We start from the raw sequence: 20,982 nt of genomic DNA, 5'->3' as shown, positions 1-20,982 counted from the left end.
ATCTTTATGTATGAACATCTGCTCCTCTTGAGGCTATTTTGGGCTGGGAGCTTTTTTTAAATATTCAAGGTCACAATAAAACTATGAGCTCTGCACAACCACTGTCATGATCAAACTCACGTTAGTAGTTCTCCCTTGTTTGTATTACATGAAAAGTTTTTTTTTGGTTGCACGCTGTTGCCTTTTAGGAGGATTTCTTCACTTGCACTGTTCTGAATTAAAAATAACACAAACACAAGAAGCCGCTCTGTCGATTCTTGTGTTGGTGAGTTTATCATGATGTTCTTAAGTGGAAAGTGTAATAATAAATCCACATCAGTAGAACCCAGCACTATTTAGTGGAGAAAATGATCTGCTTTATTTATTTGTTTACTGATGCCAAACGCTGTAAGTAACTTTGTGAGATACAGCCAGACACCATACAACTCATCATGTTCTGTTGACATGTTCTACCACAAAGGAGGCTCAGACTTTTACTGCAGGCTGATAAAACAACCCAAGCAAAACAGAGCATTCACGAGTCACTGTAGGTCACTGTAGGTGTTTCAAAATGTTTTAATTAGATGAGTTTAGTAATGTGTGTGAAACAAAGGAAAGTTTCCTCATTCTGAGACTTATTTTAGCCTTTAATGGATTATTGAACGCAGAATCATTGAATGAAAACACATTTTGTGTTGAGTGTCTTGCTTTTTTCTGGTGCACAAGCCAACTGGTGTGGCAGATTGCACATTGTGCCGAGTCAGCGTCACCTCTGATTCCACACATATTTAGCCGCAGTGAGGTCACTGTTTTCTTTGGATCCCTAAATATTAATCTATAAATACTGTAGAGTACAAATACATTGTTTGCTTGTTTACTTTTAACACCCTTGAGCTGCCTCTTAATATTACGCCCACTTTAGCACATTACACCAGGATGAATGAGCGGCATAGGGTCTATATCCCTCGATTTAATTCTGAGCTTGAAATATCTGCATTCACTGTATTATATTAGCTCTTCTTTTATCTCATACCTTGATTGTTGGTCTCTGCCCACACTGTGGGGCTTTTCCTCTGTGGGAAACTAAATATATAGTTGATCTACGTGACAAGACGACTAGTGTCAGCAACAGTAAAAGGGCCGGGGCACTAAATTAGCTCTGAATCGACGAGTGGGAGTGATGGATTGTGAAGAATCTGATCTCATTTCCTTACTCATCGAGGCCCAGTAAACATCAAGGTAGTATATCACCGCCAAGGCTTTTGCTGCACATCACACAGAAGTGAAAAAAATGGGTTTGTACTCACCCAACATCAGAACAAAAGGGTGAAAATAAAAAACAGCATTCTGAAGTGTTTCATCTCCGAATATTCCTGAGAATTACAACATTTTATTGTGCCACAGTATGTCTGTGACGGCATATGAGACTAAATTTGTCAGACAGTGAGACGCAGCTGAGTCCTGTGGAGTGGTTGTGTCTGGGCCACTAAACATGTCCCGTGTGGAGGAAAACATCGAGTAAGCTGAGCCATCTGCTTCCTGTGCGGAGACGCTGAGGCAAAGCAGGCAGGGGAAACGGGGGTTTTTCTTGTGACAGCTTCACTAATCAATAAGTATCGATTGCACACTTATCTTGAATACGGTCGGGTTGATGAGATGCTGCACATTTGACCTCCTGCAGGGAGAGGAGCAAGAGAGAGGGAGAGATGTCAGCAGGGTGCACATGGCGTGGTGCGTAAAAAAGACATTGTACTACATGTGCAAAAAAAAAACCCAAAGGTTCAAAGGGAAACGCACAGACAGACAGATATACAAAAGCAGATATGCACAGATTTGGATCATCACAAATGTCAACACAAACACACAACTGAAGACAGACAGTGACTCCGCCAGAGGACTTGTCGAAGCTTGCATGGACAGTTATCCCCCTTTTTATCCTCGCCACCATCCATCTCGAAACCTCCTCCCTGTGCTGCTCTCACTCCTCATGCATGTTGGAGGCTGACAGTGAATCAGTGGCTGGTTCACGTTCAGTTGCTGTGCTCAGCAGAAAAAAAATAAATAAAACCGAAGCCAGAATACCTATGAAGTAACCTTGAGTGGACGGCTGACAGGGTGGTGACATGTGAATCCTTTCTTAAGCCTCACAGACTTATAAAAATGGTTCATATAATTCATTCACCAGTGTTTCACCTGCTCTTTTTTACACTTTATATTCACATGTGCGTCGTGTCACATTTACTCTCAGGCCAATCCTTGCTTTATGGAAAATGAGATATGCCATAAACGGCAGAATTATTTATCTTCTACTTTTACATTCAACGTTTTAAAGAAACCAGAGTCAGTCGAGGGGATCGATTTTTCTTTTTTCTAAAGCCAAGTGAATATTTACTGCCTGCTTCTTACACATAGAACGCTTTCTATGAATAAATCTTGTGACCAGGTGTTGATAACCACCCACTCATGACGAATCTTAATCATGACTTCCGGAAAAATGAAATCCATTGACACAACATGTTGAACTAAGACTGTGTCAGATTTCCCATGGATTACTTTGCTGTACTTTGGAAATCATCATCATCATCATCATCATTGCTCACTTTATCTCCTCTTCTTGACTGACTCAAACTGACACATGAGAAATGAGTGTGTCCCTTCTGGAAAAAAAGTGTTGCAATAGACAGGGGCAAAACCTGGCTAAGGATTAGAGGAGGATTTGAATAACTGCATTTGTGAGTACTACAATGCAATTATAGTGCTGTACACAAAATGAGTCCCTTGATTCCTAATTTGCAGATCACGACTGCTGCGAAATGCAATTAATGGATTCCTGATTTATTTAGTGAGCTGTGATGAAGGAGTTGCTCTTAGCTCACTGTGGCAGACTGTAGTGTGAAATCTAGGCGAGAGAGAGAAAACAAGAAATGTAAATTTAGACATGAGCAAAGTGATACATGCGCCCAAATTCTGTATCGATACCAAGTTAAATTTAGAAACAAGAAGTAGATGTTGGGATCACCTGATATATTTCGTGTCACTCTGAAGGTCGTCTGAGATGACAGAAATGTCAAAACAGCTGGTGAAGAGCCTAGTGTTTGGAATGAGTCCGGCCCAGTGCCATTGAAAGGGCACAGACAGATCTTCTCTTTTTTCTTTTGCAGACACATGCCAACAGTCGGAAAGATAGGGGACAACAAGATTCCCTGGATGATTGCCACATCCCTGCCCGCATGTGCACACTACTCGAGGATTGGTGGGGAACCAAGGTGCGTCCTGGAAAGATGTGAGTTTTGAGGCTTTGTGGCTTTACTTAATGTTACTAATTTGTCCACGATGGGCATTCCAACATTTAAATGAAATGATGCTGGTGACCAAAAATGTAAATGGAGTATGAGGAACCCAATCATTGGCTCAAATCCAGTGCATGATTGACATAAATGCACGGATGTCCCAGTCAAATTTGATTTTGCTGCCAGATATTATCAGTGTGAGAGTGCCTGGGCTTTTTGGCTGCACAGTGACTCAGCCTCCACCCATTCTTGCCTCAGCATAACAGGTGCTTACACTGTTTGCCATAAATCATGTCCCTGCCAGATGTTGCCAAGCAACTGATTATTCAGCACAACCTCCTAAATGAGCAAACTTAGAGTCAGGATGGCAGAGCTTATCTTGGTCCCAGTGGTCAGAGGAGGAGTTATCCCCCACAGTGTGGGGCCACTGGAGCCAATCCCAGCTGACATAGGGTGAAAGGGCAGGGTAGAAATAAGTTGCCAGTCCATCGCCAACTGCTGCAGGTGGCAACTCCATCATACTTCCATCCTACTTCTGTCCTACTTCCGTCCTACTTCCATCTTACTTCTGTCATACTTCCATCCTACTTTTATCCTACTTCCAACATCCTTCCTTCATATTTCCATCATGCTTCCTTCATACTTCTGTCCTACTTCCATCTTACTATCATCATATTTCTGTCCTACTTCTGTCATATTTCCAGTATACTTCCGTCCTACTTCCATCCTACTGTCATCCTACTTCTGTCATATTTCCATCATACTTCCGTCCTACTTCCGTCCTACTTCCATTATACTTCCTTGGCTTCATTTCTTGAACCAAAAGACTGTCCATTTTTAAAATACACATTTTATGATCTATATAAACAGGAAATGTTGAGACCACTGAATTTAAAATTCCACAGACAGAAGAGTTTTGTTTACAAATGGCTTGTGTTGATAACCTCAGTTATGAAGTCCAATCAATTTGAATCCATGGACTACTTTACTTACTTTGATGATTAAAAATATTATTTCCTCTGAACAAACACTAATCTGCCACCCCAACTACAAATAATGAGGCAGGTGCCTGCAATTACATGCTTTTTTTAGACTGTGGGCAGGAGAGCAGGTGGTCAGGATTATTCTGTGAACTGACAACAGGAGCGCACAGTTACAAGGTCTAAATGTTCTTGTAAATGGACATAGATGTATCGTCAGTATTGTTTCCTCAAGTAAACAAATTCAGTGAGTGAGAGGGAAAGTACATTTAAAAAAAAACAATGCTGATTACTGCTGCATTAAGTTGATGACCTGGAGGGATTGCACCTGCACACGTGACGTCATGTAATTCTCCGCTGCTAAATTTACCAGTTGCAAGTAGATGTTCCCTGACACAGGAGATACTCTCTGATGCAACAGTCACAACAGTTAAAAGAGATGAAATCATAACCAAATGTGATGATAAATAATTCACATGGCTGTGAAACATCCCTTATAAAAAAATAGAGGTAGTGAGTTCAATGAAAATTGAATTATTTAAGTATGCTGCAGTGAGAGGTTTTTACGATCACAACAAGTATTGGGATCATAATGCTGTTAAATATTTCAGTCACAATATTCACACTATAAAATGTATGCACATGTCTTTGATATTTCCAGTAATTTTTCATATGCCATAAATATCTCATTCTTGAATAAATGAGATGCTCTCAAGGGAGTTTACTGACAGAGCTTCAAGCTGCTGTTATGATAATCAAATGGACTATTAGCTGTAGCTGTAAGCAAACCTTTGACTTTATATTACGTATATGTACAATTTGAACACACAAAACTGGCACAATATAAAAGAAAGCCTTGCGTTATGCTGTCTTGACCTGGTCAGAATCATGATAATGAACTCCAAAATGACATATTGTCACTGGACGGCCAATTATAGCCCCTGATGTGTCTCTCTCTTATTATATATATATATTAGGGATTCATCAAAAACTACATTATGAATGACCTACATTGTGGGACTCTGTCACTTCATTATGCCCTGCCGCTGCATAGAAATTTTAGTTATTACACTAAAACCCCAAATTAAGTGCCCAGAAAGGTTGTGCAAAACTTTAAACGAATCCTCATTAAATACAACCTTATTAAACAAGATTATGAGCTGTCTCATGCTTCCATTTCATACAGTATTACATTATTTTTTTAGTGCCAAACGCTTCACACAGTGAAACAGATGTCTGTGTGAACCAAGCGATGGATCATTTTTCATAGCTTTCTTACAAAAGAAAATTCAATTCTTTGACGTGTATGAAGTGTTTTGATGATGTGAGTTGTGGAAGTGAGATGCATGTAGGTAATGCTGGTTTAATTATTGATCAATGTGTGTTAGCAAATAATAAACTGTCTAATGAAGAGAGGATGGCTTATTATAACGAGGAGGATAACAATGTGAACATTTATGTTAATTACAAAAGTCAGCAAATGTTAAGACAATAATGCTAGAATTGGACACTCTCCTCTGGCTTGGAAATGTTTTTTAGCTTTAGGTAACTTCAGATCCTTTTTCCTATAAGTTCATAATGACAAAAAAAACACAATAACGTATAAAACAGTCAGCTTCGTCAACTCACTTTAAAGAAACGCGAACAGACAGAAAGAGAAGTATTGTTCTTTAAGATCCCTGATTTTCTTTTTCTTCTGTCAAACTGGTTTTGTGTAATATTTGTTTTGGAGGCGTGTGCTGGACATGAACTACCTGCCTCAACATGTATGCCCTTGCACACACTGTATGTGTGTGTGTGTATCATCCGCATGACACATTCCAGGATGGATCTATATCTGTATCATCATGAGCTGAATAACATCTCTGCCTGCCGCTTAACCCACTGATTTCCCTTGTAAGCAGCACACGAGCATTGTCAGAGAATGATGACTCTGATGTCTCAGCAGCATGCTGCTGGACGGTCATCTTCTCTAACAGATGGCCACTTATTCAGGGCTTTCACAAAATCTCCAGAATGGAGTAGCAAGAATACTAAGCAGCTGAACTTTCAGTCAATGATTTCTCAGAAATGATTTTTCTTATGACAAAGTTCTGCTTGAACTTTAAGGAGGAGTGAAGTCGACAGATCCAGAACATAAAGCAATCCATTCATTATAATGAGTCCATCATTATTATCTTCCTCAACCAGCTGCCAATAAACTGCCAGCATGTAGTGTGTGTGTGTGTGTGTGTGTGTGTGTGTGTGTGTTACGTCCATTTAACTTTACAACAGTCTTGTCTTCCAACATTTTGTGTTTATATGCAGCTGCCTGACTGGTCTTTAACCGACCTAAAATGGTACATGTCACTCATGTTGCTCATTAACCTCCACTGAATCCACTGAACTAAATTCAAAGCGATTGACCATCACTTTGACCATTGAGTGACCTCTGGGTCTGCACCCACACACTCTCCTATTCAGGCTTATGCTCCTTCTCGACCACTGTGCTCCACTAGTAAGCGCTGTTTCACTCTGATCTCTTTGCGCACAAGGTAACCTCAGTCCACATGTTTTCATGACTCACCGACAGTGAAACAAGGCCCCTAATGCTACTGTCAGCAGAATCGAGAAACTCTTGAAGACTCATCTCTTTCCACAACTCAACCTCTTGTATTTATTTGAATAAAAGAGGTTGAGTTTATTTGTAAGCATAACATTGATGGTGTTTGTTTTTTTCAAATAGAACCAACATCTGTAAACAGCTAATGCAAAAATACTAAAGCTCAAACTACTGCATGATAACAGTTTCTACTTTTAGATGAAGAATATTTGGTCTCCTGAAGCTTCAAACTCCTTTACTTCACATGCCGTCACCTCTTTTCAACTTTTCTGTAGTTCAAGATGAGTGAACTCTTACAGTTGTTTTGTCCTGGAGATATTTGGCTAAAGCAGTTAGCGGTCAATGAAAAGTCCTATATTTGGCTACGTCAGACTTTGATTGTTTCATAGCTCTCCAGGTTTGCAGGGTTTGTTTTTTTCTCCGCTGACATCAAGCATCACCACTGGCACTCTGCTGCTCCCCGACTCCAAACTGCAATGGGCCAATGAATGAATGTCAAATGAGCTGTTGGATAATACACCCCCCACCCCCACCACCCATACATTCAAGTCACAGCTCAAAAAAGGCAAAATCAGCATCTCTAGTCTGCTCCTTATAATGTGACAAAGTGAACACCAAGAATTATTTCATTCATCAGCAGAGTTACAACATGCACAAAAACATACAGAGCTATCAGGTAACTTACTGTGGGCAGAGAGGTGCAGTGATGCAGAGACAAGGGGGCCATATACAGGGCTCCGTGTTCACTGCCTGGGAATTATCACATCAAACGTGTATGCTCACTGCTTCTGACAAGGCCAAAACCATCACAGCCCAGTAGACACGAATGACTCAACCGGAATATGACTCTCCAGTAACTATAGTTGTGCACCAGTGATCCACACCAATAATAGTCAGATTTACAAGAATAACCAGAGAGGAAGCACTTGTCAAAGTTGCTGAAAAAACTGCCTTAGAATCAGTGGATAATTTGTCCAGCCGTCACTGACTCTTGGGCAGCTTTATTTTTATTCTGAACTCACTATTTCATCCACTGTGGCTTTGGGTTTTATTGTAGAATGTGAACTTTATTCCAGTAAAATCAGTCTCAGGTGCTCTGTTGACTGACTGCATTTGTTTGCTTGATGTTTGCACGACATCACAAGCAAGGAATGTGGGCAACAGTTGGATTTTCAAATGATTTAATTAATAAATGCTTGATTGATTTCTTTTTTTTTCCTTTTCGATTATTATCTGCACCAGTGTGCAAAGCAGTGTTTACCATCCCCACCAAAACACAACTAGTGGGGACCATTTTCAACTAATTTCAACAATTCATACACGCAATTCATACTTGCATCATAAGCTGTACTATGAATCTTATTCAGATGTTTATACTATTCAGTGTTGCCAGATGGGAAATACAGAATTTAGAAAAACTCAAAAACAAAAATCTGCTTTTACCATTTGCTGAAGTAAAACTAACCAGCGTGTTGATAGGGATAGGTTAATTGCTCTCAAATCACAAACAAGGTTTGGCCGAAATGACCGTACACTTTGGCTACTATTTTGAAATGATTGCTCATACAGTGGGAGAAATTATCCCACAAATACGATTTATTATGTTACTATTTGACTTTTTTTTTGCAACTCTAGGACATGAAGTGATTAGGCAGATCAAAGGCAGGCAAGATAGGTAGGACACACTTGAAAGGTAACAGCTTGAGTAAATCACCTCACTCATTCATTCAGCGTCCCCAAGTGAATTTTCTGGGGTAATGCACATGTTCTCGTTTTCCGTGCTTTACAAGAGTATCTACGGTAGGTTGTTGGTTTAATTTCTTGTGGTATTTTCAGCTCAATACGCTACGTTGGAGTGGAAAATCCTTCTAATAACTTCTGGCAGGCTGCACACTGCCCTCCACAGTTCCAAGTTCTTAATCACAGTTCAAAGTTCATTATCACAGCTCACAGTAGTTGGCATTCATGCACTGCCTCGTTTCTATGATGAACGATCAGCTCTTAGTTGTTTTAGACACTTGATTCACATGGTTGAGATACATCCACTGTGAGCGTGCGTAAAACATTAATGAAGATCATAGCAGAGCCGGTTGCTTTGTTTTGCTCACACTGTGGTAGCAGATGCAGCAGGCGCCCCGGCACACTGCGGGGTTCCCGAGCAGCCCTGGCTTAGACACAGTATCTGAAATGTGAAGGGCTGCAGAACAGAGAGATGAAAGGTACTGAAGGAGAGAGAGGGAGAGAGGGAGAGAGAGAGACCCACACAAAGCCAGAGGAAGTCACAGACTCTTTTGTCTCACAGTCTGAGAGGAATGACAAAAAGTGGAGAGGAACTAAAAATGAGAAAAGCCAAACATTTGACAGAAGAAACAGAGCGAGAGGAGAGAGGTAGAGCATTACAGGGTGGATGCAACTGATGCAAAGTGAAAAACGACTTCCCGAGTGTTTGCCCTCATGCAGAGATAAAATAAATAAGTCTTTAAGTCTTTTAAGGGAGCTCAGGTAAATGCTCGCATATATATGCCAGCCTTGGTATTTCTATTCAGTATTTCCCATATCGCAAACAGCCTTCCATCTATACCTAAAAAAAAAATACAAGCTTTGCATATAACAGGCCACACGGTGACATAGCAACACAGCACTGTTCTCCTCATGAGCGTGTGCGTTTTCTCTGGTTTCCTCACACAGTACAAGAACGTGCAGAGGTTAATGCAGGGCTTAAAAAGACACTCGCTGTCGGTGTCAATGTGAAGGGTGAATGGTTGTTCGTCTCAGTGACAAGGATTAAGAGGCCGTAGTGATTGTGTGCAGGGCAAGATGAAGAAAAGGGAGGCCTCCACCTCTAGGAGAGCTGAAATCCAGCAACTGTACCAGAGATATGCCTCAGCTGAGCCAATCCTGTCTGCTGATTCCCTTCAGACGTTCCTTCGCAAAGAGCAGCATGAGCACACAGCAAACGTGGAGACAACAATCAGTTTGATTGACAGATACGAGATTGATGAGACAGGTGAGTGAACGAGTGAAGGAACTGTGTGTGTGTGTGTGTGTGTGTGCGCCATGTCAGACTTGCCAGCTGCTCATTTAAAATGGAAGGCAATCTCTATTAATTTAGTTAAAACAAAAGTTAAGCTCCATGTCTGTTTGACAAAGTGATGTTCTGTAATCAAAGAAGCAGGGGTTTGAAATGACAACAGAAACATTGAAGGATGAGTCACAATAATTGTCTCGTGTGAGAGGTTGTCTAGGGCCCAGTGTACAGTGAGATCCTTATAACATACCATCACAAACACAAATACAGGACAACTCCATACTTTAGTTATTGAGTAAGAGGTGTTTTGAGGAGCAGAGTTGACCTCATGCAGCACCTGTTACAATATTACATAATATATATTTTATTCTCAGGCTCAGGGGTTGACGAGGGAGTATTTTTCCTAAAACTTTCAAAACATAGCTAATAATCTGCAGAATGTAAAAGCAGGTCCACAAGCTGCGTCTTGGTTCAGTCAACCATGACTATTTACAACATTTTAGATTATTTTTTCATGGACTACTGGGCACCTGGGAAGTGGGAAATGATTTCAGTATTATCAATTAAACATATACATTTCCTTGGTAACACTTTAGATTAGGGAACACATATTTACATAATATAAGTTTCACATTCATGTAAGTAGCATACCAGACCTTTATTAGTAATTATTAAGCACGTATTAACACCTTAATCAGGAAAAATCTTAATTCATGTCATAATAGAGGTAGAATAAGGTTATGTAGAATAAGGTGTTAATACGTGCTAATAAATAAATAATAAAGGGCTAGTGTGCTGTTTATGCATGTTAGTGAGCACCTAGTTAATAGTGAATATGTGATCCCTTATCTAAGGTGTTACCGTTTCCTTCTTATGACTTGTGAAAAAAAGTAAGCTTTATTTCAAATGTTATCACTTGGATTTTCGTACAGCAACAGTTTCTAATTATGTATCGTCATATAGAGACCATAGTTCTTTTTACTTTTACTGAACTACTTCTACTATTTCTAGTAATACTATTTCTACGACTAAAATTAATAATTACTAATTGTGATGACTGAGATCATCTTACAACTCAAGTCATAACCAGTAGACAAGACTGAGGTCAGCCTGTGCTACTGTCCGGCTGTTCACTTAGTAACCTTAGCAACCCTTCAGGTTTTAGCTCGGATTCTATTTTGTACATTCATTGTGCCCCTGCATGTCCCTGCTCTAAATATCTCTCTAAATTTGTATTATTATGGCAAAAAACACAATGTCTATTCCCAAGTCTGCTTTTGCAGTTGGTTAACAAAAAAAAAAGAAAAAAAAATGATGACTGTATTTGTGTTTCTTCCTTTACCTCCAGCCAGAGAAAATAACTCCATGACATTTGAGGGATTCCTCAGATACATGGAGTCCAAAGACTGCTGCATCTTCAACCAGGCCCACACGTCAGTCTACCAGGACATGGATCAGCCTCTCACCAGTTACTTCATTTCCTCATCACACAATACCTACCTGACCAGAGATCAGCTCGTAGGAAAAAGCCACCTGGATGCTTACGTTATGTAAGGAAGTTCAGTATGTACAGTGGATGCTCTACGGTTAGACGCAGCTTCACATTTACAAAGTAGCCCGTTAAATCATGTTGCCGAGGTCAAATGTTTAAATGTAGTTCTGACACTGACCTAAAATGATCCGATCGCTATAAGGTCTCTTTTCCAAAACTGCATGTGTGTGTGGTATCCAGATAATCTCTTTTCCTCTTCTTTCATTGACCCAGTCGTATGCTGAGGCAGACAGTAAAATTGCTGTGGTCTCTTTATGGGACAATGGGGGTGATTATGAAAGGGGCTGATGGCAGCAGAAGTGCTGTATGTACTCACTGTGAAAGTGCTGAGCGTCCTGGTCGGCCGCGAGAGTGGAACACTCCAAAACCAGAGGCCTGGAAGCTCTGGTTCACTTCGATAATGAAGGAGTATTTCGAGAAGACAACACAGTGGAAGGAGCAGGAGACGGCTTTAGAAAATCCTCCAAGTCGCTGATGGAAAATGAAGAAAGTAAAAACACAATCATATCAAAGTGAGAATATCGAAAGCATGATGGCGATATACTGTAACTATCAGAGTTGCATGAAGATCATTGTGCAGTGATTATTTTTCACACCTCTTCGCGGAAAACAATATCCTGTAAGGTCAAGACACAACACACAACACACCTGAACATATTAGAAATGTCAGGACAGGATCCAGATCCAGTGAGAGGGAGAAAGCTGTTGGAATAGGGGATTGACATTGATATTATTTGTCTCATACATGTTATTATGTGGTTTTTAATCCACGTTTTTATGTTTTTTCATTTATTTTTAGTTGTTTTAGATGTGTCTTATCGCCTCTTGTGTGCCGTTAATCCTTTCATTTATTATGCCTTTTATTTATTCTTCTGTGTTCACTGTGGTTGTTTTAAAGTGCTTTACAAATACGGTTGGATTGGATTGGATTCAGGGTGGGCTTGTGAGTAATCTTAAAATATCAAGGCTGAAAATATCAAACATCACGTCGTCTTTATCTTTCTCACGCAGTTCAATATGAGTATATGTCACAACCTCATCACAGCTGTGTGTGTGTGTGTGTGTGTGTGTGTGAAACAGTGCTCTGAGGAAAGCCTGTCGCTGTCTGGAGATTGACTGCTGGGATGGGCCAGATATGGAGCCTTTAGTCTACCATGGTCATACCCTGACCACAAAGATACTCTTTAAGGATGTCGTCCAAACTGTGGAGCAACATGCCTTTGAGGTAACGTCATACACAGCAGAATCTTGCAACCCAGGCATGAATCTTAAGCATCCCAACGATACTGAGCTGTATCTACTCTGATCAATAGCATCTGTGAATTCTCTATGGGCAGTGAGGACGCTGCCACTTTGTTGAAAGTTGAATTATTCTGACTTGTCGTTTCATGCGTGATCATTTCTCGACAGATGTCTGCTTACCCAGTGATACTGTCATTGGAAAACCATTGCTCGCAGGAGCAGCAAGAGGTCATGGCCCAGTACCTCGTCTCTATCCTGGGGGAGAAGCTGCTGAGAAATCCCTTGGATCATTTGACCACTGGAGACCTCCCGAGCCCAAATGTAAGACTTAAAAGGAATGTGTGCCTGGTAATCTAAATGGTTAATCTTAAACTAGTGTTAGTGTGTTAGTGGAGGCAGTGCAGGTGACAGAGTTTGTATGTATGGGAAACAGGAAGACAATGAAATCTTTTCATCACCACAGAGCGCCTCATTAGTCTCATTCTGAGGCTTCTATCTTCCCCTGGGACGTGGTCTCCCGGAGATCAACATACTCTAATGTGATGTTGCTGGTCCATCATTTTAAACACGTTGAGGCACTTGAGATGATTGTTACTTTAGATTTGACAGCCTGAAAACATCTACCTCAGCCCATGACTGAACCGGCCTGAAAGTCACTCTAGTGAATTGAATATGACAAGAACTCTGTGGATGAATTGCCAAGAGTTTCTTTGCTGCCTCTGGCTTTTACTTTGGAATTTACCAAAAAGAAAGTGCCTTATATTTTATCCAGGATATGCATATGTTTTTCTCTTTATTTGAGCTTCAGACCCCACAATGACTACAGCACAGGGAGGATGAAAACCCCAGCTGCTGTGTCTATATTTACCTATCATCCAGGGTTTCTGTTGGATTAGGTTAAGCCAAAGTCCATTATCAGGTTATTACCATTTTATACTGTCAACAGGGAGGCACACCTCTCTTCAAGAAGCTCATATACATCCTTAGTAACATCAGCACAGACACAGCTCCTCTACTCCAGCTCTGCAGACTGTATCATTTTGTCGCACGGGGATGAAAAATGAAAGAGTGCAGAGCCAGAGGAAGTTCTGAAGCTTGTCATTTTCATACTGTATTGACTCTTACAGGTTGTTAATGTTGGCAGAGCTATATTTATTTTACATATTTTGCCAGTGTGAGTGTGACACGGGCAGCGTGACTTCCTGTGGTGCATATTACTACTTATCTCCAAAAAGAGTAGGGAGCTACAGCAGCAGGTGTGTGACGCCGAGGTTTTGTTCACCTGCTGCTTTGTCCTTTTCTACAAGATGTCAGGCTGTGAATGTGTTCTTTGTGACACTAATTATAGAAGGGGCGGTTTGCTCTTCGTGTTGGAAGATATGGAATCAGGGACAATTCAGAGGGTTTTTTTTGGTTTCTGCATTTTAAGAAACAAGTGTTTATGTAATTATCATTTTAAATTGATTTATTGACGCCAGGACTTGAGGTACAAAGTCCTCATCAAGTATAAAAAGCAAAAGCCCCTTGAGGCTGAAGCTGCATCAGGGACAGAAGCAGAGGAGAATGTAGATGAGGGCGATGATGAGGAGGAGGAGGAGGAGGAGGAGGAGCAGGATCTTCAGACCACATCAAAGGTCTTGTCTCCCAAAAAGGCAGGGTCAAAGTCAAAAGTAAGTCAGGGCAAGTACAGCTTGAAACATCAATGGAGATTTTCTTATGATAACAATGAGATAAAACTTTAGTTCCAAAACACTATCCGTTGCAAGTTGTTGACGGCTGTCTTTGTTTTAAATGTGATGGGTAGAAGACGGTGGTGGTGGCCAAACCTCTGTCCGACCTGGTCATATACACCCAGTCTGTCAAGTTCGTCAGCTTCAGTTACTCTAAGGACAATCAGAACTGCTACGAGAACACGTCTATGGCGGAGAAGAAAGCCCGGAAGCTAGCCAAAGCCACAGGTAAATAAAGAATCTCTTTTGCTGATTCAAAACTGGAAATAAGAGGTTGCATTTGGAAATATAGCGCTGTTTACCCACCTACCCTTGCAAGGGTATATAGATCTGGTCCAGTGGTCCACAGCTAGGACAAAAACCACATTGCTCCTCTTGAGCACCCTGGTGTAGATGTAGGCTGAGTAGTGTGATCCACCTGTAGTTGGAACACACCCATCTAACCTGTATAAATCACTATTTGAGAAGTACTGCATTACAGTACCTTAATAATATGGTCATAGTATGGTAATAGCATCTTCCAGCCTGGTAATAACAGTGGTAATAGTGTGGTGTTAAGGAGATGATATTATAACAATAACAATACAATAACAGCACAGGTAAATGCTTGAAATGTACCTGGATGTACGCTATTATCAGGCGATTACTATTGAAACAAGATCCTATTACCATAATATGACCATATTCTTGTAATACAAAAAAATACAATTATACTGAAGACCATAAACTTTATAATTGCAAAAGCTTATTTATCATGACTGATGTAAAAGTGCGGGTACATTTTTTGGTAATAAAGCAAAATAGCACAAGTCCAGCAATTTCCCTTCTGTTGCGGACGTAAAAAGAGCCCACGGTGGTTTGATTCAACTGATAATCAGTTAATTGTCATCATGCTGCTGTGCGTCTGTGTGATGTAGAAAAATGAAACCTGTTTGTGCTGCAGAGAAATGGAAACCTTCAGGCACAAAGAACAAAGAATCGGCTCAAATTGGCAGGAAACCATGAACAGTCTCGGCGACTGTGACAAACTATTCAGGAGTGAAAATCTGATTTTGACTAAAATGATTTACATGAAGCTTGTTCATCCCATTTCTGGGATTCACTTTCAGTCACAGTTTTGAAGCAAACAACTACTAAACATTTGCTTTCACTCTACATTTTGAATAACGTTGCACTTCCTGACCTTTCACTCTTCTGTGTGTGTCGACTTTCTCAGGTGCAGATTTTGTGCAACATAACCAGAAATTCCTCAGCAGGATTTACCCGTCAGGCTCCAGGGTGCTGTCGTCCAACTACAATCCTCAGGATTTCTGGAACGTCGGCTCACAGCTCGGTCAGTCGGAGCAAGGACTGTGTGCACAGATACAGCAAATGAACATTCATAATCACAAACACATTCATATATATATATTTCCAAGTTTTCAAATGTCCTGTATGTTGTTTATATAATATGGAAACTAGATAAAGCATTTTAACTGAATCTTATGAGTAAATACCTACACAAATTGAGGGATAAATGAACCCTGATCAATGAAAACCTATGACATTTATTAGGTATTTTAAAAACTCTTAAACTTTAAAAGACATCCATCCATCTTCTACCGCTTTATCCTCCACGTGAGGGTCACGGGGGGGTCGGTGTGCCAATCTCACTCTATCGGTGATAGGCAGGGTTACACCCTGCACGTTAAGGAAAGGATGCATTGCAACGGTACAGAGTTCGACATTTGTGTATGTTATTGCAGCCTAAAACATAATTAACATCTTTCGAGCATGGCACAGTTACGCAGCACACATACCAACACAGAGAGAGCGAGAGAGCTTTGCACTGCAGGAAACCTCAGGACACGTGGTGCACTCATTGCAGTCATTGACGTCCCTGATGCAATACATATGACACTGTGGTGTAAACATTCTCGTCATAGTTGAGTTCCCTCCTCCTGAAAGAGCAACTGCTTCACAAGGCAGAAAATATACATTTGACTTCATTGTAGAAGAACATAGAGGCAGCCTCTGCTTTGTAGCGCCTCCTTTTCATTGTTACAACATTGTCCCATGTTTGTTTTTTTCTGCAGTGGCTCTCAATTTCCAGACTCTGGGTTTGCCCATGGACCTTAATGATGGCCGTTTCCAGGACAACGGGGGCTGTGGGTATATTTTGAAGCCATCAGCGCTCATGTCCAATGAGGGCTTTGATCCTGGCTGCCAGAACAGTTGCATGCCCTCGCAACTGCTACTCAAGGTACAGCTAAGGAGCAATGAAAGCCAAATCATCCATTCAAGGTTGTTATATAGATTAAAGTGTAATGGTAGAGGACTTATATATGCATGTGTGTCTACGCCTCACAATGTAGGCCACTGTAAAGTGAAGCTCACTTCACTCTTTGCCTCCATAAATACTCCGCTGTCAGATGGTGTGAACCAGCAGTCTGAATTTAATTAGATTATCTCCTTCAGAAAGTAGAGAGAAAGGAGAGCAATGGGTGATCTACAGCAATCACTGCCAGGTTCCAAAATAAGAAATCATCCCTTTTTTTCATTATTTTAAGTATCTGGGGAGACAGTAACTGCTGCACATGTGACGCAGTGTCAACAGGAGTGAATGAAAGTGTAGAGAATGCAGTGACAAATGACATCAAAGTGCATCTTTATAGATGCAGCCTCACACGGAAGGAGTCCAGTTTACAGAGACACAATCGTTTAGAAATGTGCAGAACATATTGGTGGGATTTAAAGGGATTTAAGGGTATCAGGGGCTTTGTAACGAAAATACAACATTTGGAAGCTTCACATGAGACTCATGGCTGCAGAGGAGGGAGGACGGGAGAGCCTTCATAATTACTCTGAGCTGGAATCAGTCTGATGAACTGTTCTGTTGAAAAATCTTCTTTAAAAGCTGACTCACCAAACCTCGAGTTGAGTGTGGCCATGCCAATTTCTTTTGGTGTTAATATTGTGGGTGAAGGTGCAGAGTCACAAAGTTAATCACTATCGCTCACAGAAAGTCAGTAAATGTTCCCTGGAAACCCACAAGTCAGTCACACTTCCGTCAGGACAACAACTCACGGTGATGTACAGACACTTAACTACAGAACAAAATGTGACATGAGCCACCGCAGCCAACTGCATGGGATTATCTCCTGTGCTCGGTTTCTGGATACTCTGGATAAAAAAACCACATCTGATTTTATTTATTTACACCATCACTCTGTATTATTTGATCTCACTGCGTCTGCTCTTAACTGAGTGGAATCCAGCGTTGAATCATAATTTGGGTCGACAACTTTTAAAGATAAACTATTCATTTGCTCAAGAAGACAATATTTGTCCCCTGAGCTTTTTTTTTTTTTTTACCAAATCTGTTTAGCATAAAACTGTTTTGTACCATGACTGCAGAGGAGGAGAGGGACTGTAATTTTGGGCCGGACACTGTAAAGCTCCATCAGTGCCAAGCGGGGCATGTCATGATAAGTACAAGCAGGTTTGTCTTTGATCACGACTGGGGAAGGGAAGGCAAGGCTCAGTGTGAGATGACTGCAGATAAGCCCGTGTCTTTCCTCACCGGTGTAATCACAGCTCTGTCCTCTATTCTTCTTTTGTCCGTTCTCCTTTATATTTACCATTTATCCCTGGTTTAAAGGTTGGGTGTGAAACACTTAGGATGGTTTATTGGACACACGACTCATAATAGTGTTTGCATCAGTGTGTTCTCGCTTAAAAAGTAGCCAAAGAGTTTCTCATATTAAAGCAAAATGTTACTATGCAAATGAAGGTGTGTGAGTGCCACTGTGGTTATCTGATGCACTCTGTTTATTACAATCTGCTGTCTCACCTCTCGATGTCACTAATTCTTACCTTGTGTGACTCTTCCTTCCGCGCGCATGTGTGTGTGTGTGTGTGGTACTTGCAGGTGATCAGCGGGTCCAACCTTCCTGTTTCCAGGAGCGGCAAAGCTCTGGACCCCTTTGTCAGAGTGGAGATCCATGGGATTCCCTCTGACTCTTGTAAGAAATGCACACCTACAGTCAGCAGCAATTGTAAGTACTGCAGTGTGGTGTGTAAGTTGTACATCGTACTTAAACAGTCTCTCTCCAGCGTCTCTGGCTCGGCTCTGTTCTGAGTTGTTTCTTTGACAGTTTGTCACATTAAAAGCTGAGCTGTAATTGCAACACCAGATGTTGGAAAGAAAACAAGTTAATAATTAAAGCAGGACTTGGTCACAGGGACACTGAGCTAAAGTGGCACCATGTTAACCATGTTTTCTACATATTATAAACGTCACCCAACAATTCCAAATGAAATGTCATTAATAATTAGTTCAGGGAGTTATTATGTATGTAGACCAATGCAACAGATCAATAGTTACAAATCACATCTGAAACATTTATCAGTATATAATTATATAGATGAGTTTTCTCTTCACTTCTGTGAGCTTCCCATTTTTTATTCCCACAACTCCTTTCTGATAAGCTGCTGATGAAATTCTTCAGAATGTACAAGTGCATTTCCTTTGAAGACAAGTCTGTCATACTCTAAATCACTGTGACTGGAAACATGGAGCAAACATTAATGGCTGCTCACTTTTATGCACCAAGTGGATCCAGTTGTCCAGCACTGGACATGACCTCTGTGTCACATCACCAATGTGCACGATGATTAGAGGTAGCTTTCGTTCATAGTGAGTATTAAAAGGATCTTTTGGCTCCTAACATTATAGCGTCTAACTATTGTCAGACAATCTGAGTGAGGAAGATAATCCGTCAGCTGTTAAGGCTGAATCATAATCAAAGGCTTAAAGGAGGATGAGCCTGCATTTTAAGAACACAACACTGGGCGAGCTTCGGAGGGGATAGTGACAAGACATGGATGGTGCAGAGCAGAGGGACAAAAAAAACAAAACATTTCACACTATGAAACAGACGAGGTAGCGTGTGAATACAAATGAAAGTAACAGAGAAACTTGAGGGAAATTGCTTTTGAATTGCAGCAAAGATAATGCATTAGTTATCTCTACTCCCTCCACCGCAAACCTGAACCCGACTATCACTTTCCATGCACCGTCATCACCAGGGATGCCAAACCTGGGATCATGTTAAGCACTGTCACTGAGGTTTGCATCATGACTATACAGCAGCAGCAGCAGCAGCAGCAGCAGCAGCAGCAGCGTCACTGTTTCTAATAAGCTTTATTGGTGAGTTTCAGTGATGGTAGCTCTGTTTGCAGGTCCCTGCACAAAGACTTTTGTGTAACTGTTTTGTCGTTATATAAACCTGCATAAAGTACGGTGTACTTTCACATAGTTTGGTCACTTACTGTGAGGAGAAAGGAGCTCCAAACACAACAACAACATGGCAAACTTTGCTGATAATCTTTGTAACATTATAAATAACTAGCTTGCTTCTGGCCACCTGTTCTGTTTCTGGTCTCCATTAACTCCTGAGAAATATCCACGATATTCACGGCTAGTTGTGAACTTGTGTATGCTGTCTGCTGTGGAGCAGTTTGCATGGCAGGGATATTTCATGCTTTTATGAAAACAAGAAGTAGAGACAGCGACTCCTGCCAGAATCGCTACACTGAGAGCAATGTCACTGAGCCAGAACTGTAAAAGTTTGGGGTGTAAACAAACCACAGATGCTAAAATGCCCTGGCTCTGGTCTGCAGAGTCGAGTGATCGTTTTCTGTGGCTTCATGGACACAAGTGACCCAAGTTGTCATGTGATCCATTATTATTATCATTATTATTATTGTTATAAAATATTTACTCTCGGCACTAAACCCATCGACAGAGTATTGCATTACAACAGACAAGCAGGCAATTGCCATCGGCCCCGAGCCAAGATGGGGCCCCATAAGTGCAGCTGATGATTTCAGTCAACAGCAGCGACACTTTTGTGAAAGCCCACTTAAATTTTATGACTGTTTTTTTGTAGAACCAATCACAACGCCATAGCTGGAGACTCCTGACAAGGCCCAAAAGCCCACTAGCTCACTTTAGTTTAGTTTGATGTCATGCTTCCAAGAGTTAAATTCTGATTACCATTCCAGCTCTGACTCCTCACTGGAACACAAACATGGACTTCAGCCTCAGTGTCCCCCAGCTCTGCCTCATCCGCTTCTGTGTGCGACATCAGACCGGCCCTCTTACCAATGAGTTTGTGGGTCAGTACACTCTGCCCTTCACCAGCCTGAAGAAAGGTGAGTCACAGAGAGAGAGAGAGAGAGCGAGAGAGAGAGAGACAGGGAGAAGCTAAATTACATCTGGTGACAGTGTGTGACCATTATTGTATTTCCCTTCATCCACTGTGTCAGCATTACTGAAGGTTGGTCTGTGCTCCAGCTCTAAAAACACTCATGTGCATCTGTTAAAAACAAATAAACATACTTTTTATTTTTCATGCCCCTCTCTTCTCCTCCAGGCTATCGCTGGGTTCCTCTCCGATCCCAAGATGGATGCAGCTTGGATCCAGCCTCCCTCTTTGTCTTTGTTTGGTATTCCTAAAAAAACAGATCAGACTCTTCTCTCTCTCACACACACACACACACGCACACACACACGCACACACTTTCTCTCTCTGG

At 41.1% G+C, this 20,982-nt stretch overlaps 2 protein-coding genes across 9 annotated transcripts in view; one reads left to right on the top strand and one right to left on the bottom strand.

The window, feature by feature from the left end:
• LOC122776472 (pleckstrin homology domain-containing family A member 5-like) overlaps positions 1-11,533 on the bottom strand; it is a 92,731-nt gene extending 81,198 nt beyond the window's left edge. For all 8 annotated transcript variants that reach the window (XM_044037028.1, XM_044037029.1, XM_044037030.1 and 5 more), the window contains exon 1: positions 11,380-11,533. The gene's annotated coding sequence lies outside the window, so the exon portion shown is untranslated. The remainder of the gene's footprint in view (positions 1-11,379) is intronic.
• LOC122776474 (1-phosphatidylinositol 4,5-bisphosphate phosphodiesterase zeta-1-like) lies at positions 3,247-20,927 on the top strand. Its single transcript, XM_044037038.1, has 11 exons — positions 3,247-3,262; positions 9,663-9,858; positions 11,228-11,429; positions 12,512-12,656; positions 12,842-12,994; positions 14,478-14,631; positions 15,620-15,736; positions 16,479-16,645; positions 18,314-18,440; positions 20,452-20,601; positions 20,823-20,927. The coding sequence occupies exons 2-11, from the start codon at positions 9,669-9,671 to the stop codon at positions 20,903-20,905; spliced, it is 1,488 nt and encodes a 495-aa protein (XP_043892973.1). The 5' UTR covers positions 3,247-3,262; positions 9,663-9,668; the 3' UTR covers positions 20,906-20,927.
• Positions 20,928-20,982: the final 55 nt, after the last annotated feature.

Source organism: Solea senegalensis, linkage group LG10 (assembly GCF_019176455.1).
Source record: "Solea senegalensis isolate Sse05_10M linkage group LG10, IFAPA_SoseM_1, whole genome shotgun sequence".
NCBI lineage: Eukaryota > Metazoa > Chordata > Actinopteri > Pleuronectiformes > Soleidae > Solea > Solea senegalensis.
The sequence above is the reverse complement of the archived record's forward strand: the minus strand, read 5'-3'. Positions and strand labels throughout refer to the sequence as shown.

Excerpts from the sequence above, each read along its gene's own strand:
- LOC122776474 (XM_044037038.1), top strand. The coding sequence starts at position 9,669 with ATGAAGAAAAGGGAGGCCTCCACCTCTAGGAGAGCTGAAATCCAGCAA. Across the intron at positions 12,995-14,477 it reads GAGACCTCCCGAGCCCAAAT|AAGACGGTGGTGGTGGCCAA; the intron begins GTAAGACTTAAA and ends TGTGATGGGTAG. Across the intron at positions 18,441-20,451 it reads ACCTACAGTCAGCAGCAATT|CTCTGACTCCTCACTGGAAC; the intron begins GTAAGTACTGCA and ends TTACCATTCCAG.